The sequence below is a fragment of the Melanerpes formicivorus genome, unplaced genomic scaffold, assembly GCF_026170545.1.
Source record: "Melanerpes formicivorus ecotype bairdi unplaced genomic scaffold, bMelFor1.0.p_v2 SCAF_23, whole genome shotgun sequence".
Lineage (NCBI taxonomy): Eukaryota > Metazoa > Chordata > Aves > Piciformes > Picidae > Melanerpes > Melanerpes formicivorus.
Window position 1 is genome coordinate 1136128 of NW_027142375.1, and position 18063 is coordinate 1154190.

At 51.6% G+C, this 18063-nt stretch overlaps 1 protein-coding gene across 1 annotated transcript in view; it reads right to left on the bottom strand.

Annotated features, from left to right (window-relative positions):
• Nucleotides 1–515, bottom strand: part of UBE2E1 (ubiquitin conjugating enzyme E2 E1) — a 50242-nt gene extending 49727 nt beyond the window's left edge. Inside the window, 2 exon segments of the mRNA XM_068152297.1 lie at nucleotides 341–380; nucleotides 382–515. Coding sequence (XP_068008398.1) covers nucleotides 341–380; nucleotides 382–515 — 174 coding nt within the window.
• Nucleotides 516–18063: the final 17548 nt, after the last annotated feature.

Below are 18063 nucleotides of genomic sequence, written 5' to 3' on the forward strand. Positions count from 1 at the left end.
GGGGCTGCTTTTTTAACGCTGAGAGGAGATTATTCGGCTTCGCGGAGGGGGCTGCTTGCTTTCCTCCTATTCCTACAATTGTTTCGACCCCAGAACTTTTCCCTTGCCTCTCCTGCTTTGTCCCTCCGGTAGCAGCAGCAACTTCTCACCTGTCTCAGCTGGAAAGAAAAAAAAAGGGGGGGTGTGGGGGGGTGTGTGGAAAGGAGGAGGGGGGAAAGGAGGAGAGAGGAAGGAGGAGAGAGGAAGGGGGGCGCAGGGGGGGATAAGGAAAAAAGCCCATCCCAAACTGCTTCCCTCTAGTAACCCAAAAGGAATCCCTGGCAGCTTTCACGTCTCTCACCTGTTTCAGCCCTAAAGCAGCAGCTGTGTCTTCCCTGCCTCGGCTTAGCCCTGAACCAGAAGCAGGAGCAGCCGCTTCCCACTCGCCCTCGCCTGGAGTTCAGGATTCCATTGTCCCCCACGCTGCACTTGGTGACATCACTGACACACAAAGAAGGGGTACTTCGTGATGTCATCAACTCCTGCTGTGAGAGAAAACGAAATCCTGAGCTCGGGGCTGGGCACCGACAGCACGACATCCCTCGCAACCACCCCCCTTCAATTTTCCAAACTGCTTGTTGGGGATTTATTTCCGCCTCCCCCAGCCCCCCCGACGGGGAGCCCTCCTGCGGGGTCGGCACAGCGGCGTTCAGCAGCAAGTGTTGCATTTGCGAGGCGTTTGACTCATCTCCCCGAAGTCTTTGCTGTCGATCTCTCCCTGTCCACCCAACGGAGAAAAGTACTGTGGCTAGGGCGAGCCTCCCCCAGCCCGGGCGTGGGGAGCAGCCCTCCCGTCCCGCGATGCGCCTGGGGGCTGCCGCGGCTCTGCCCGGACCCGCTTCTGAAGGGGCAGTATTGGCCAGCATGCCTACCGACCTCACCCGGGGCACATTTGGCTCGGTGCCGCCGGTTTCCACAGCCTACCGAGGGATCGCCTATCGAATTACTTGGTGTTTTCAGTGGCCGAAAATACAATGACTGTCACCACTGCGCATCACGGTGATGAATAGAATTTGCATGTCCACCTCCTCTCCCGCCGGAGGACCTCGAGGTGATCCCCGGCACAGCCGTCGGCTGCCTCGGCAGGTCCCTGTTACGATGTGACGCCCTGGGACGCCCGGGGGTTCGATGAGGAAAGCCGGCACGGAAGGGCGACACGACCCCGCGCCGGGGAACACGCCGGGGCTGGACATCACCCCGGGGCTGGACATCTCTGCGGGGCGGCAGCCGAGGCTGGCTCCTCCTGCAGACCTCGCGTCTCGGCTAGCCCTGCGCTGTTTGTTCGCGGGAGCCGCCTCAGGGCCCGGGCCCGGCCCTGCCTTCCTCCGCTGGACATGGCAAAGGTGGCCCCAGCGGGTGGCAGGCCTCCCTCCGGCCGCTTTTGCACAGCCTGAGGGGTTCGACGGGCGCAAGGAGGGCCCTGGTCCAGCTGCAGGAAGCTTGGCCGAGCCCACGCGGTGAACGGCCATGGGGGGTGGAACCTTTAGGAACTGGGAAAAGCACCTAGCTCAAGCCACTTGGTTAGTGACCAGCAGAGGAGCTGTGAACCGAGCTGGTCCTGCCCAGTCCGACCTGCTGCAAACAGTGGATGGAGATTGAGTTCCTGTGACTGCTGAGAAGAACCTGCTGGGGAAGTCAGTGTGGGTTTTCCTGCTGCTGGTGGGGGCAAACCGACCCGAGGGGTGGTCTCAGCTGAGGGGCCTGGTCACACCTACTGGCTCGTGTTAGAAACTGGGGACATTCAGTGTATCCCACAGCGGAATGTGACTCTGGCTGAGAGAGGATGAGCTCGGGGGGGCAACACAGATTCATGTAGTATAGTCAGTGTATAATAGTTGTAAGTTGTTCTAGATTTTCTCCCTCCTAGTTTAGTACCAGCTTAGCATCCAGGACTCAACATGAACACACACAGCAGACAAGCACCAACCCAGAGGGCTCCGGTATCATCTCACCTGCACCTGTTCCTGATGCCCCACAGCAACAGACTGTTCCTATTTCCCTACAGCAACAGCCTCTTCCTGATTCCCCTTCAAAGACAAAGACGGTCTCCTGATTCTTCTCCACATTCCTGCCCAGCTCAAGCACTACCTGCATGAACCAGAGAGAGACTGCCCTGAGAGAGAGACAGCCAGGATAAAGAAGGACTTGCATCAAGACCTTTAATGCTACATTTCCTGACTGGATAGAGGGACTGTGACAGGAAAGTGGAAGTGGAATAGAGGGGTGGACTGTGCTGGGTTACACTCATCCAGGGTGGAGGGCTGAAAGAGCCTTGCTCCTCCCCCCCTCGTTCCTCCCCTCCCCCTCCTGAAGGATAAAGAAACCTGATCCAGGTAAACAGAGAGGGACTTGATTTCCCCCTCCCAGGAGGAGGGGTCCCCTGGGTCAGAGGTGGTCTATTCCACTCCCCCTTCCTGTCCAGCAAGCCTATAAGAAGACATCAGATGCTGCTTTCCTGCACTGACCACGTGGTTGGGCCTGGCTTTCCCTCTCTAGGCTGCATACACAGGACTGAAATCCACATGCACTCAGGGAAATATGAGGCCATCCAGGCTTGGGTTTATGGTTTATGGTTTATGATACTGCAATATACACTTTGTTAAAAAATACACTTCCAAACCGACTCCAGAGTACTTCATTTTTTTGTAGATCTGCCTCCAACCCTTATCCCTACCCCTTTTTATGATCTCTCTTTCCTTATCAGGGAAAGGGGGGTGGCCGGGGGAGGAATTCTCTATTTGCTATCATCTGAGCTCTTAAACTCCAGTTAAGTCTCAAACCACAACAGGTGGTTATCTGTAGAGTAACCTTTTCTGCAGCACAGGCTCACAGGTTGTTAGGGATTGGAAGGGACCTCCAGAGATCATCGAGTCCAACCTCCCTGCCAGAGCAGGACCACAGAATCCAGCACAGGTCACACAGGAACACCTCCAGATGGGGCTGGAAAGGCTCCAGAGAAGGAGACTCCACAACCTCTCTGGGCAGCCTCTTCCAGTGCTCTGTGACTCTCACAGTGAAGAAGTTCCTCCTCATGTGGAAGCACCTCCTGTGCTGGAGTTTCTATCCATTGCCCCTTGTCCTATCCCAGGGTGCAGCTGAGCAGAGCCTGTCCCCTCCCTCCTGACCCCCAGCCCTCAGGTATTGATAGACATTGATTAAAACCCCTCTCAGTCTTCTCCTCTCCAGACTAAACAGCCCCAGGGCTCTCAGCCTCTCCTCAGCCAGTGCTTCACTCCCTTCATCATCCTCATAGCCCTCTATAGGACTGTCTCCAGCAGATCTCTGTCCCTCCTGAACTGGGGAGCCCAGAACTGGATGCAATATTCCAGGAGAGGTCTCAGCAGGGCAGAGTAGAGGGGGAGGAGAACCTCCCTGGCTCTGCTGGACACATTGCTCTGAATGCAGCCCAGGACCCCATTGGCCTTCTTGGCCCCCAGGGCACATTGCTGTCCCATGCAGAGCTTGTTGTCCACCAGCACTCCCAGCTCCTTCTCCACAGGGCTGCTCTCCAGCAGGTCCCCTCCCAGCCTGTCCTGCTGCAGTTTGTTCTTCCTTCCCATGTGCAGGACTCTGCACTTATCCCTGTTGAGCCTCATGAGGTTCCTCTCTGCCCAGCTCTCAGTCTGTCCAAGTCTCACTGACTCTCTGGTAACACCATTCAAAGTGATATGAACCCAGTAGCCACGGTTATTTACTTTGAAGCCTACCCAGAAAGCATCTGCTGATGCCATCTCTTGAGCAGCTGTTACAGTGGCAGCTCACCTGCTAGGTCATGGCTAGGGCCAGGCAAAGGGCTGTGCCTCTGGGCTTGCCGTGCCATACCCAGAGCTCTGGAGACAGGACACCAGGAAGCTGACTGCTATGCCCAGAAATGTTTGTTTGTTTTTGCCAGTTTGCCTTATCTCACTCTTGATTGTTCTCTTGGCCCTTTATGGACACCAAAGATCAGGAAAAGAGTGTAGTATATGATCCTTTGTCCAGCAGATAGGAGAAGTGTCTCCTTTAATCCAATTTCTTCCCATCTTGGGACTTCTGACCAAGCCTCACTGATCTGCTGCTATTTCTCTTTCTCTGAAGTGTCAGCTTCTTCTCCCTCTCTCCTTTCCCCTTGTTTCTGGATTTTTGTTTGTTTGCTCCTTTGGTTTTGTTTTGGTTGGTTGGTTTGGGGTTTTGTTTGTTTTGGTTTAGTTTGTGTTTGGTTTTGTTTTGGCCAAGTTGTGCAAAGCACTTGCAGAGAACTGAGCCAGATTATTAATTTTCCCTGTGCCTCCAGGCTTTTTTAATTGATGGTGCTAGCTGAGTGCAGCAGCTGGACAGCACTGGTCACTTCTTCCTCTGAACTGAGTTTGGAGGAGGCTGCAGAGCTAGATGACTAGAATCGAGTTGCCTTTGGTGCTTTGAGCTTAATTCTCAACAGAAGCTAGCCTGCTGAAATCACCCTGAGCCTCCTGCTAAAGGAAGGTGACTGAGATCAGTGCCCTTGTTACCTTCTTGGTTCCAGTGACATTTTCAGCATCATTCCTGGTTTGGTCTGAGCCAAAGCCCCTTGTATTTCCACCCATTCCAGTGAGTTTTGGGTTAGGCCTTTTGTGGGGAGCAGAAAATTCTGTCTGACTCCCCTAATATAATTCCTGTGGTAGTGTCATGCTTGCAAGTGACAGCAGCAAACCAGAAACATGATGGCATCTCACGCAGTCCTGTGATGGCACACTTGGTCCTTTTTGTGTGACCCTGTGATGCAAGGGGAGGTAGCAATTGAAAGCCACAGCTTATGACACAGCCAATTGAACAAAGCTAGGCAGACATTCTGAACTGGACCAAAAGAGGAAGGAACTGAGAGAATGAGAGAAAATGTAACACAGAAAACACAAGTGGCTGGTTTATGCAACACAAAGGTCATGGATTTACACGCTCACTCTTTCCTTTCATGCTCACAGCTATCTTTCCATAGCTTAATGATGCAGTCCCTTTTCCCTTCCTGTACTTTTGTCACACATTACAGCTCTTAAACCTTAGAGGTATATGTTTTCCAGTTCTCTACTAAAGAGTGAAAAAGACTTGCTTCCTCTCCTTTTATTCCAGTGCCATAGAGGACATAGTAGTTGAAGGACAAGTTTAGGTTTCATTGTCAGCCCCCTGCTATTTGCTGGTTGGTTTTGGTTTTGTTTGAGACTGGTCCTGAGAGCTCTCTGAGTGTTGTGTGGGCAGAAAGACTTGAGACCCCTTACGTATTTTGGCCTAATTAACCCCCTGGGTGAACTCCCACAGATGTGAAGAGTAGCTGGCAACTAATTCCAAAAGTTTAAGCAGAGAAGTCCAGCTGCATGTAGCTATGCAGCTCCCCCTCCACTGTGCTGCTGCCATGCCTCCTCTGCTGGGCAGTCTGGTTCACGATGCGTGATGAAAAACTCAGATGCTTAGCCCAACTCAGTTTCACAGCATCATAAGAATCACAGTACAGTAGAGGTTGGAAGGGACCTCCAGAGCTCAATGGGTCCAACCCCCCTGCCAGAGCAGGATGACCCAAGGTAGTCTGCACAGGAAGGTATCGAGGTGGGGTTGGAAAGTCTTCAGAGAAGAGACTCCACAACCTCTCTGGGCAGCCTGCTCCAGGCCTCTGTCACCCTCACTGCAAAGAAGTTTCTCCTCATGTTGAGCTGAAACCTTCTCTGTTCCAGCTTGTCCCTGGTGTTCCTTGGCTTATTGCTGTGCACCACCAAACAGAGCTTGGTCCCCTCCACTTGACACCCACCCCTTAGATATTGATAAACATTGATCAGATCCCCTCTCAGCCTTCTGTTCTCCAGACTCAACAGCCCCAGGGCTCTCAGTCTCTCTTCACAGGGGAGATGCTTAAGTCCCCTAAGCATCCTCCTGGCTCTCTGTTGAGCCCTCTCCAGCAGGTCTCTGTCTCTCTTGAGCCCAAAGCTGGACACAATATTCACAGTATCACAAAATGTTAGAGGCTGGAAGGGACCTCGAGACATCATCTAGTCCAACCCTCCAGCCAGAGCAGAGTATTGCAGGTGTGGTCTCAGCAGAGCAGAGTGGGAGAAGAACCTCCCTACCCCTGCTGGCCACACTGTTCTTGATGCACCCCAGGATCCCATTGGCTCTCTTGGCCAAGAAGTTTCATGAGACATATTTCCAGGGGTTTCTGATGATGAGATTGAGCCTCAAAATTACCTGGAAGATGTGGTGCTTCACTGCTTTCTCAGTTTGCTTATTTTATAGCTAGGAGTTAGCAATCATGACTGGTCTCTCAAGGCTGAGAGAAACACAATGCTTCCCCTGTGTGGATCTCTAGCTGTGACTCCCTACTTCTGACCCTTCTTTTCCTTTCTGTAAAGAGAAGAAAGAGTGATGTTAATCAGGACTTAAACTGAAATTGTCAGTAGAAGTGCACATTACATTCTTCACCTCTAGCCACTCATTAGACGTTTTTGTTGCTTCCTTTTTGTGCCTGATGGCTCTGCTTTTCTGCAGAACTATGCCTACTCAGTGGTCTCAGTGTTCTCTTCTGGCTTTGCAGCACACAGGCTCCTTGGATTGCTGTATTCCAGACTCCTGGACTTTTTCTCTTCTGGCACTGCATGGTCCCATAGTTCAGGTGGTTTTCCTGCTTCTGCCTCTTTTTCAGTTTACAGAAGCTGCTGCTTTATTGCCCATCTATGGCATACCACTTCTCCTTAGCAGCAGTACTCAGGTCCTGAAGAAGCTCAGACAAAGGAGTGATTATTCTACCTTAAGCTATACAGGGACTGCCACCAATCAATCCTGCTCTAGAAAAGCTCCCAGGGCAGTTGCATTCCTGTTGGCAAGAGGTGAAAAGTCCTCCTGGCCAGCAGGACCCAGACAAAAGGACTCCTGGAGGCAAGGGATCAAACAGCAGCAAATGTGCCTTTTGCCACTCTTCTCCTGCTAACTTGCAGGAAACTCCAATTTGATGTTTAAACTTGTGTTTGGTTTTCAATTCTCACCACCAAATGGCCAATGGTTAATGCTCACTGCTGGCCCCAGTCTGTAGCTGCAGCTTTTCACTGCAGTAATAAATGGTTAGGCTGTGACATTCCTATGCTGCATAATGCCAGGTGTAGCCCAGAAAAAGCCAGTCTAAGACTGTTGTGCCAACACAAACTGCACATCCTGGTGTTGTGTTTTGATTGCACAACTGTCTTGCCTGCTCAGCTATCCCAAGAGCTCTTTTTCTTGGTGTAACCTTAGCCTCAGAGTGCCCTTGTCTTGCAACAGAGAGGAGAAGCCCTGCGCGTGTCAAGGGAGCCAGCAGGTCGAGGGAGGTGATCCTCCCCCTCTGCTCCACTCTGCTGAGACCCCACCTGGAGCACTGTGTCCAGTTCTGGAGCCCCTATTGCAGGAAGGATCTGGAGGTGCTGGAAGGTGTCCAGAGAAGGGCCACGAGGATGAGCAGAGGGCTGGAGCTGCTCTGCTGTGGAGACAGACTGAGAGAATTTGGGCTGTTCAGTCTAGAGAAGAGTAGGCTCTGAGAAGACCTTCTTGTGGCCTTCCAGTATCTGAAGGGGGCTACAGGAAAGCTGGGAAGGGACTTTTGAGGGTGTCAGGGAGTGATAGGACTGGGGGGGGATGGAAGAAACCTAGAAATTTTCAGATTGGATGTTAGGAAGAAGTTGTTCCCCATGAGGGTGGTGAGACACTGGAACAGGCTGCCCAGGGAGGTGGTGGAAGCCTCGTCCCTGAAGGATTTCAAAGCCAGGCTGGATGTGGCTGTGAGCAACCTGATCTAGTGTGAGGTGTTGGGACTGGCTGATCCTTGAGGTCCCTTCCAACCCTGACAATTCTGTGATTCTGTGTCTTATGAATAGTGTATGTTCACATTTTATGCCTCTGCTTTGGTAGGGTTCTTTGGTAAATTCCAGTGAAGAGGACAGTGGTTTTCATATGGTCACCAGAATGTTACAGGTTGCCCATAGAATCCAAAGGCTTATCCTGGAAAATCACTCTTTTTGGAGATGCAGATCACAGGATCACAGGATCTCAGAATCACAGAATATTAGGGGCTGGAAGGGACCTCGAAAGCTCATCCAGTCCAACCCCCTGCCACAGCCTAGAGCACCTACAGCAGATCACACAGGAACACATCCAGGCAGGTCTTGAGTATCTCCAGAGAGGGAGACTCCACAACCCCCCTGGGCAGCCTGCTCCAGGGCTCTGTCATCCTCACAGGGAAAAAATTCTTCCTCCTGTTCCCATGGAACTTCCTCTGCCTCAGCTTCCACCACTGCCCCTTGTGCTGTCATTGGGCATCACCCAGCAGAGCCTGGCTCCAGCCTTGGGCACTCACCCTGCACAGCTTTATCAACATGAATGAGGTCACCCTCAGGCTCCTCCTCTCCAAGCTACAGAGCCCTCAGCTCCCTCAGGCTCTCCTCATAAGGAAGATGTTCCACTCCCCTAATCATTTTTGTGGCTCTGTGCTGGACTCTTTCAAGCAGTTCCCTGAGCTCCTTCCTGAACTGAGTTGCCCAGAACTGGACACAATATTCCAGATGTGGCCTCAGCAGGGCAGAGTAGAGGGGGAGGAGAACCTCTCTTGACCTACTCACCACAGCCCTTCTAATCCAGCCCAGGCTGCCATTGGCCTTCTTGGCCACCAGAGCACATTGCTGGCTCATGCTCAGCCTCCCATCCACCAGGACCCCCAGGTCTTTTTCCATTTCACTGCTCTCCAACAGATCTTCAGGAAGATCACAGTATCACAGTATCACTAAGGTTGGAAGAGACCTCAAAGATCATCGAGTCCAATATTAGTCAATTGTTCTGAGCAGGCCTTCTGAAAACTTGTCAATAAGTGAACAAATTATTTCTCCCAGTACCCAAGACAAAAGGGTTCCTCACTGTGTCAGTGTGCCTTACACCAACCACTGCTGTCTCTCTGCCCTTTCAGACATTTTCATTGTCCCAGAGTGTGTTACTGGCTCAGATGGGTTAGCAGAAGGAAATCTGCTTTGCCTGCTACATGCTGCATTGGTAATATTCTTCTTCTAGTTCATTCTTTCTACTAAAAAGCCCCAAACGAGTGAGTTGCTGTCTGCTCCCATTCTGGGGATTTGTGAAGCAGTGTGGGGAAAAAATCCACATGTCCTTACTTCTCAGCAAATGCATTTAGTGAGGATTTCAATTGAGTCTTTCAACCTCTGCCTCCTCCTCTAACAAAGGTTCTTCTCAACAGATAAGGATCAGGAGAGGTGTTCAGGGCTCAGTAATTTCACTCTGCTGCTTGACTGCAGTTCAAGACTTCAATGGTCTTCAACTGCAATTTTTCCCTAGGCCTCCTTATTATTAGAGCCCTTCAAAAGGGAGCAGCAGAATCGCTCAGGCTTTACAGATCCCTGATGCTGCACTCTTGAGGTACAGCACTCCTCAGCTCTCTTTTTGTCTGCCCATCACATGGAAGCAAGCAACAGCATGTGCATCTGATTGTTGACCATTACTTCTATTGAACATTTGAACCATATCTACATGTACATAGGGATAAAGCTTTCTTCATTGTCCATGTGAAGTCTGTAGTTGTAACAAAAAATGTGTTTACTGCCCAAAGCTCCAGCATTGCAGAGCCCTTCATTCCAAAACTCCTGAAAAAGAACCAAAACATTGTCTTTTTGTTGTTGTTGTGGTGGGTTTTTTAATCTTTTGATCCAAGCCATGATAAATCTCAGATCATGCCAAAGGCTCACAGTGTCACAGTACCACAGTACAGTAGAGGCTGGAAGGGACCTCCAGAGATCATCAGGTCCAACTCCCCTGCCAGAGCAGCATCACCCAGGGCAGTCTGCACAGGAATGCAGCCAGGTGGGGTTGGAAAGTCTCCAGAGAAGGAGAAGGAGACTCCTCAACCTCTCTGGGCAGCCTGCTCCAGGCCTCTGTCACCCTCACTGTAAAGAAGTTTCTCCTCATGCTGAGCTGAAACCTTCTCTGTTCCAGCTTGTCCCTGGTGTTCCTTGGCTTATTGCTGTGCACCACCAAACAGAGCTTGGCCCCCTCCACTTGACACCCACCCCTCAGATATTGATAGACATTGACCAGATCCCCTCTCAGTTTTCTATTCTACAGACTAAAGTGCTCCAGGGCTTTCAGTCTCTCTTCACAGGGAAGGTGCTCAAGTCCCTTAATCACCCTCCTGGCTCTCTGTTGGATTATATCTCTGCTTTGGTTATAGAAGAAGTGTTCACAGCATGGGCTAAAATATCTCTTTCATGATCACAAAACTGCTTCCATGTAACATCTTCATGAATTGCTTAGGAATAAGTTTAGGGAGCCAAAACATTTCTGAACACCTGTTAAAGACTTTTGTTGTCGTTTGTGGGTTTGTTTGTTGAGTGCCTTTCTGCTCTGTTCCCATACAATCATAAAAGGTCTCTTTGAAGTGTGGCTTCTTGCCAAGCTGCAAGAGTGTCCTGTCCAGGTCCTGAAGGCCAGTCAGGTGTTTCAGGCTTCATCCACACAGGCACACTGCAGCCTTCACACCACAACAGTCATACAGACACAGCTAAACGTACAGATGCCTGCCTGGGAAATCCTCAGCGTGTCAAGAGGATGCCTGCAGTTCAACCAAAACTCCTTCCAGAGCAAGAGAAGTCAGCCCTGGGAACAGGCTCCCTTCTAGAGTGTTCACAGGAGGGACCATAGCAGTGTCACTACCTAACATTACACAGGACAAGCACCTCTGCTGTTGCCCAGACGTGCTTGGGGAAACTCTACCCACGGTGTAACAGAGCTGCTCTGCCAATCTTTCCATTTCATGTTTCTGCTGGGTTAGACCTGCAGCAGGACCTTACTCTCATCCTGCTTTTTATTTAACCACTTTTTCTTCCTCACAGCCTTCTCTTTCTTTCTGGCTGGTTTTAGTTATTTATCTATTTACTTCCCCAGTCCTTGCAGAAGGTTCTCTGAGCTTTCTCCAGTGTGTCCAGTCAGCCAAGTGTTTTCTTTTTCTCTCTTTTTAGCTCTCCCATTTTCTCCAAGCATACAAAATGGAACATTAGTTCCTTCTTGCTCTTCCTTCCAGGTGCTGTGGTGGCTACTCATCTAGAAAATGCTACAGTATTTGTTCCAAGGCTGCTCTTGAAGTGCCTTGGAAATGGCCATGGAAGCAGCTTGCTTTCAGTGGACCAGTAGCATGGCAAATGGTCTGCAGCCCTCCTGGCCCATGCTGGCCTGCAGTTTGAGAGATGCTACCTATTGCATTGGTTGGCATGATAAATACAGGAGCCCCTGGGCATGAACTTCTCCTTCTTAGAGCATAAGTGGGCTTTAGGCATGACCACAATGTGAGCAGGACACATTAAAAACTGCAGATGTTTAATTGCTGGTTCACAGGATCACAGATCACAGGATGTTAGGGGTTGGAAAGGACCTCTGGAGATCATCAAGTCAAACCCTGCTGCCAGAGCAGGAGCATAGAATCCAGCACAGGTCACACAGGAACACATCCAGATGGGGCTGGAAAGTCTCCAGAGAAGGAGACTCCACAACCTCTCTGGGCAGCCTCTTCCAGTGCTCTGTGAGCCTCACAGTGAAGAAGTTCCTCCTCATGTTGAGGTGGAAGTTCCTGTGCTGGAGTTTCTATCCTTTGCCCCTTGTCCTTCTCCACAGGGCTGCTCTCCAGCAGATCCCCTCCCAGCCTGTCCTGCTGCAGTTTGTTCCTCTATCCCAGGTGCAGGACTCTGCACTTAGCCTTGTTGAATCTTAACATCTGCTGTTCAGTGTCCTTTTCCTTTCAGCCTCAGTTGAAAGCTTTCCTTTCAGGGTGAGGTGCAATTGTCACCTAATGTGCCACAGAGCTGTGCACTTTTCCTGGTACCTTGAACATTGTGTCCTGTATAGGAGTCATGTCCTTCTGATTTGCTTTCAGCATAGACACAGGACTGGATTCTTACCAGGAAAATAGTTTTTGACCTGGGGTATAGTTCAAAAAAGAAACTAAAACTCTTAAGTCAAGTTTGCTGATGGGACCAAACTGGGAGGCTTGGCTGAGACACCTGAAGGCTGTGAGGCCATTCAGAGACTTGGACAGACTGAGAGCTGGGCAGAGAGGAACCTCATGAGGGTCAACGACTCTGCCCTGGTGAGACCTCATTTGGAATACTGCATCCAGTTCTGGGTTCCCCAGTTCAGGAGGGACAGGGATCTGCTGGAGAGAGTCCAAGGGAGGGCTGTGAGGATGCTGAAGGGACTGCAGCACTGCCTGGGGAGGAGAGGCTGAGAGCCCTGGGGCTGTGTAGTCTGGAGAGGAGAAGACCGAAAGGGGATTTAATCAATCTCTATCAATATCTGAGGGCTGGGGGTCAGGAGGGAGGGGACAGGCTCTGCTCAGCTGCACCCTGGGATAGGACAAGGGACAATGGATAGAAACTCCAGCACAGGAGGTTTCACCTCAACATGAGGAGGAACTTCATCACTGTGAGGGTCCCAGAGCATTGGAACAAGCTGCCCAGAGAGGTTGTGGAGTCTCCTTCTCTGGAGCCTTTCCAGCCCCATCTGGATGTGTTCTGTGTGACCTGTGCTGGATTTGCTTTTCAGATCTCAGAAATTTTGTACTGAAACTACAGACTACAGTCTTTACAGGGTGGGATGCTCTTGAGCTTGGAGGAGAGGAGCCTGAGGGTGACCTCATTCATGTTGATAAAGCTGTGCAGGGTGAGTGCCCAGAGGCTGGAGCCAGGCTCTGCTGGGTGATGCCCAATGCCAGCACAAGGGGCAGTGGGGGAAGCTGAGGCAGAGGAAGTTCCATGGAAACAGGAGGAAGAATTTTTTCCCTGTGAGGATGACAGAGCCCTGGAGCAGGCTGCCCAGGGGGGTTGTGGAGTCTTCCTCTCTGGAGATATTCAAGACCCACCTGGATGTGTTCCTGTGTGATCTGCTGTAGGTGCTCTGGGCTGTGGCAGGGGGGTTGGACTGGATAAGCTTTCCAGGTCCCTTCCAGTCCCTAGCATTCTGTGCTTCTGTGATTCTAAGCCTCCAGTGTCACACAGGACAGGACATGCAGTGCAGCCATCTGCAGTGCAGCCATCTGCAGTCCATGAAACTGGGCCCATTTGTCGTGACACTTCCTCCCCAGTTCACCTTTTGTTTCACCTCCCCAGGCCACATGCACTGCCTGGTGATGTTTTCTCTGTTTAATCTGTTTCAAACCATTGGAAGAGATTTTTGGAAGGAACTCATTCGTGGGGAAGCTGCTGCTTTCTGCCACCCTGAGATTGCCATCAGGAGAATTCTTTGGTTGCCTTTATGTCTCCACTGCTGCCATGTGATGTGTTGTGGTGGTGCTGCCCAGATACAGTGAGTTTCCTTGCTTCAGCTGCCTTGGTCCCCATTCAGCTGTTGTGGAATAGTCTGTATTGTCTCATCTTCCAGGGGATGTACTACTGGCAGCCCTTCCTCTTGCTTATCACAGAATGTCACACCTGAATGCTCTTTTATAAGGCTGGGATACACTGCCTCGGGGATGTGCTGCACAATGAGGCAGCCTGGTCAGTGGAGTTTGTGTACAGAGTCCTCAGCTCTGTTGCAGCTGTGGGGGTAGCCAGCACAGCATGCAGAAAACAAAGCAGGGAGGACGGTTCGGATTCTGCTTTGAACTCCACTGGGTTCAGCAGGCTTACTCCAGATTGGTGCTGGAATAAAGGGAGTTCAGAGTGAAGCCCAGCAGGTCAACTCACAGTGCTTTCGAAGGCATCAGTTGGCTCAGCCACTTGGAAACTCTTACTGCCCTGCTGCCAGAGATCTGGGGCCATTCACAGTGCTGACAGATTTGAGCGTCTGCCCTGTGGTGTGTGGGTGTGTTTGCTAATGGAATTAGCAAAGTACCTGGCTGAGGGGATTGAGAGTACCCTCAGCAAGTTCAGTGATGATACAAAACTGGGTGGGGAGAGTGGCTGACACCTGCCAGGCTGTACTGCCATCCAGCAAGAGCTGGACAGGCTGAGAGCTGGGTGCAGGCAAACCTCATGAAGTAAGGACAAGTGCAGGGTCCTGCATCTGGGGAGGAATAACAGCAGGCACCAGGACAGGTCAGGGGCTGCCCTGCTGGAAAGTCCCAGGGGCCTTGGTGGACAGCAAGTTCTCATGGGACAGAAGAGCCAAGAGAGCCAATGGGGTCGTGGGGGGCACCAAGAAAAATGTGGCCAGCAGGGCTGGGGAGGTTCTCCTCCTGCTCTGCTCTGCCCTGCTGAGACCACACCTGCAATGCTGTGTCCAGTTCTGGGCTCCCCAGCTCAAGAGAGACAGAGACCTGCTGGAGAGAGTCCAAGGGAGAGCCAGGAGGATGCTTAGGGGACTTGAGCATCTCCCCTGTGAAGAGAGACTGAGAGCCCTGGGGCTGCTTAGTCTGGAGAAGAGAGGGGCTCTCTGATCAATGCCTATCAATAGCTGAGGGGTGGGTGTCAAGTGGAGGGGGCCAAACTCCTTTGGGTGGTGCACAGTAACAAGCCAAGGAACACCAGGGACAAGCTGGAACAGAGAAGGTTTCAGCTCAACATGAGGAGAAACTTCTTTGCAGTGAGGGTGACAGAGGCCTGGAGCAGGCTGCCCAGAGAGGTTGTGGAGTCTCCTTCTGTGGAGACTTTCCAACCCCACCTGGCTGCATTCCTGTGCAGACTGCCCTGGGTGATGCTGCCCTGGCAGGGAGCTTGGACCCAATAATCTCTGTGGGGCCCTTCCCACCTCTGCTGTACTGTGAGACTGTGAATCCATAAAGTACGATTCAGACAGCAAGCCCTGCCCTACCTTGTGCACGAGGGCAAAGTAGAGAATCAGAGGCATGGGGAATTGCCTGTCTCTGACAGGACACAAAGGTCCTGCCTGCTGGCCTGGAGCAGACCTGGATGCAGTCTTCCAGCCAATGACTGCTTACACATGCCTCAGAAGCAGTCTAGCTGGACAGAGATCTGAGTGCTCTCATTCATGGGGAAAAGGATCCCAACAGCCTGCTCTGAGGAGCTCTGTCCTGACTGAAAGGATTTCTCACGGCAGAGCCCATGCTGAGCAGCATCCTTGCTCCCCTTCACGGCATGGACAGGATTCTGCTCCCACCACTAACTGGCTTCATGTGCTGCCCTTGTTCTGTGATGAGACAGCTGTAAAAGCAAGCTTGTAGGGGTGGGGGGAAAGGCTTTTGGTATCCGTGGCAGGTACATCAAGTGAGCCTATCAGCTTTGACCACACACTGCCAGGAGAATTCTTCCTTCAAGGAGACAGATTCTGTGGAAAGAAAAAGCAGAGAAATGCTGCTGGTTTGGAGGTTTGTTGACAGATGTCTTGTTTCTCCTAAGCCTTCCCAAGGTGTGAAATCACACTTGGCAAAAAGCATCTCAGCTCTGGAATGTGTCACTCAGTGCCCTGAGTGTTTGTGTCCAAGCTCCTGCCCCTGAGGGCACAACCTGCTGCAGGAACAACGACAACAACAAAATCTGCTGGCTGGAGTCAGAACTGGCTTCCTAACTCACACCTGAGTGCTGGCAGACAGGCAGAGTTATGGTCTGAAGGGGGAACTTTAGCCTGGTCCCTGGCTGCAGAGACTGAAAGGACAAATGAAAATACTGCTATTGGACATGAAAGGAAAGCGATGCCAAGGTCTGTGGAATTCACTGGCTTGCTAATGGGATACAGAGGAGTGGCAGAAACAGTTCTTGCTCTCTCTTCTTCTTCATAGTACTGCAGAGGCTGGAAGGGACCTCCAGAGATCATTGGGTCCAAGCTCCCTGCCAGAGCAGCATCACCCAGGGCAGTCTGCACAGCAATGCAGCCAGGTGGGGTTGGAATGCATCCACAGAAGGAGACTCCACAACCTCTCTGGGCAGCCTGCTCCAGGCCTCTGTCACCCTCACTGCAAAGAAGTTTCTCCTCATGTTGAGCTGAAACCTTCTCTGTTCCAGCTTGTCCCTGGTGTTCCTTGGCTTGTTACTGTGCACCACCAAAAAGAGCTTGGCCCCCTCCACTTGACACCCACCCCTCAGCCATTGATAGACATTGATCAGATCCTTCAGCCTTCTCTTCTCCAGACTCAACAGCCCCAGGGCTCTCAGTCTCTCTTCACAGGGGAGATGCTCAAGTCCCCTAAGCATCCTCCTGGCTCTCCCTTGGACTCTCTCCAGCAGGTCTCTGTCTCTCTTGAGCTGGGAAGCCCAGAACTGGACACAGCATTGCAGGTGTGGGCTCAGCAGGGCAGAGCAGAGCAGGAGAAGAACCTCCCTAGACCTGCTAGACCTTCTTCTGTCCCTTCTGCTTGCAACTTCTCTCTCTCTTCTGTGGCCTTGCCAGGGGATCTCTGTTGTGACTACTGTGTGAGGTAATGGGAAGGAGGGAGGGAGTGGGGGAGGAGGTGAAGAGTGCCCCTGGCTCCATCCAGGTGTGTCTGAGGAGTTCCTGTGTTGTTTATAAATGGTAACTATGTTGTACCTCTGTTGTGTGTTTTGTACACACTCATTGCATTGTATATTTCCAGAGTGCAGTTTGCTGGTAAACAGAGCTTCATTTACTCCCACCCCAAACTGAGCTGGTCTGGAGATTTATTTTGAGGGTAGTTTTGTCCCAATTAGCTGAGGGGCAACTTCAACCCACCACGAGCAGCCATCAGCACCAGGCTCCCATGCAACCTGGGTACTGTGCTATAGGCAGGGCTGAAAACATTTGTCTGAGTGCTACTGGCAGGGAGAGGAGAACAAAAGGATCAAACAAAAAAAGAGAAGAATTAAGAAACAAAAGGTTACAGGAAAGAGGGCTGGAGGGGATGTCAGGGGACTGGCTTGGCCATACCCCTGTAACTCCTGACAGATGTGATTAAACACATGGACAGGTGGGGCCACAGTGTGGTGCTCAATGGAGTTAAATCCAGCTGGCAGCCAGGCACCAGTAGTGTTCCTCAGGGCTCAGTGTTGGGACCACTTCTGTTTCACATCTTTATTGATAACACAGAGTGTGCCAGCAGTAAGCTCACAATTGACACCAGGTTAGGTGCAGAGTTGATCTGCACCAGGGTAGGGAGGCTCTGCAGAGGGACTTGGATAGATTGGATCCATGGCCAATGTTAACAGGAGGAGCTTCAGCCAGGCCAAGTGCCAGGTCCTGCACAACAACCCCAAGCAATGCTGCAGGCTTGGGGCAGTGTGGCTGGAAAGCTGCTGGCAGAAAGGGACCTGGGGGTGCTGATGGACAAGCAGCTGAACAGGAGGCAGCAGTGTGCCCAGGTGGCCAAGAAAGCCAAAGGCATCCTGGCTGGGATCAGCAATGCTGTGTGCAGCAGGAGCAGGGAGGGGATTGTCCCCTGGGACTCAGCTCTGGGCAGGCCACACCTCAAGTGTTGTGTCCAGTTTGGGGCAGCTCAATCCAAGAGAGATGTGGAGGTGCTGGAGCCAGGGCAGAGGGCAAGGGAGCTGTGAAGGGCCTGGAGAATGAATGTGATGAAGAGCAACTGAAGGAGCTGGGGCTGGTTAGTGTGAAACAGAGGAGGCTGAGGGGAGACCTCCTGGCTCTCTACAACTACCTGAAAGGAGGTTGTAGAGAGGTTGGTGCTGGTCTCTTCTCCCTGGTAATTGGTGATAGAACAAGAGGCAATGGCCTCAAGCTGCCACTGGGTAGGTTTAGACTGGACAGTAGGGAGAATTTTTTCCCAGCAAGAGTGGTCAGGGATTGGAATGTGCTGCCCAGGGAGGTGGTGGAGTCCCCAAGCCTGGCTGAGTTTCAAGGTGGTTTGGATGTGCTGCTTGGGGCTCTGGTTTAGGGGTGGCCCTTGCAGAGTAGGGTTCTGGGTTGGCCTTGGTGATCCTGGGGGTCTTTGCCAACCTGAATGTCTCTGTGATTCTGAAATAAAAACTATCTTTTTTGACATGCATTGCAGCCTCAGAGCTGCAGACCCAACTCCTTGGGAGCAAGCCATGCTCTTCTGCATCTGCTAAAGCTCAAATACCCTTTGGGGTGGCAGACAGCCGTTTGAACTGCTGTGCAGAAGTTCCTACATCTTATTTAATTTGAGTATGTCTGAAGTATCTA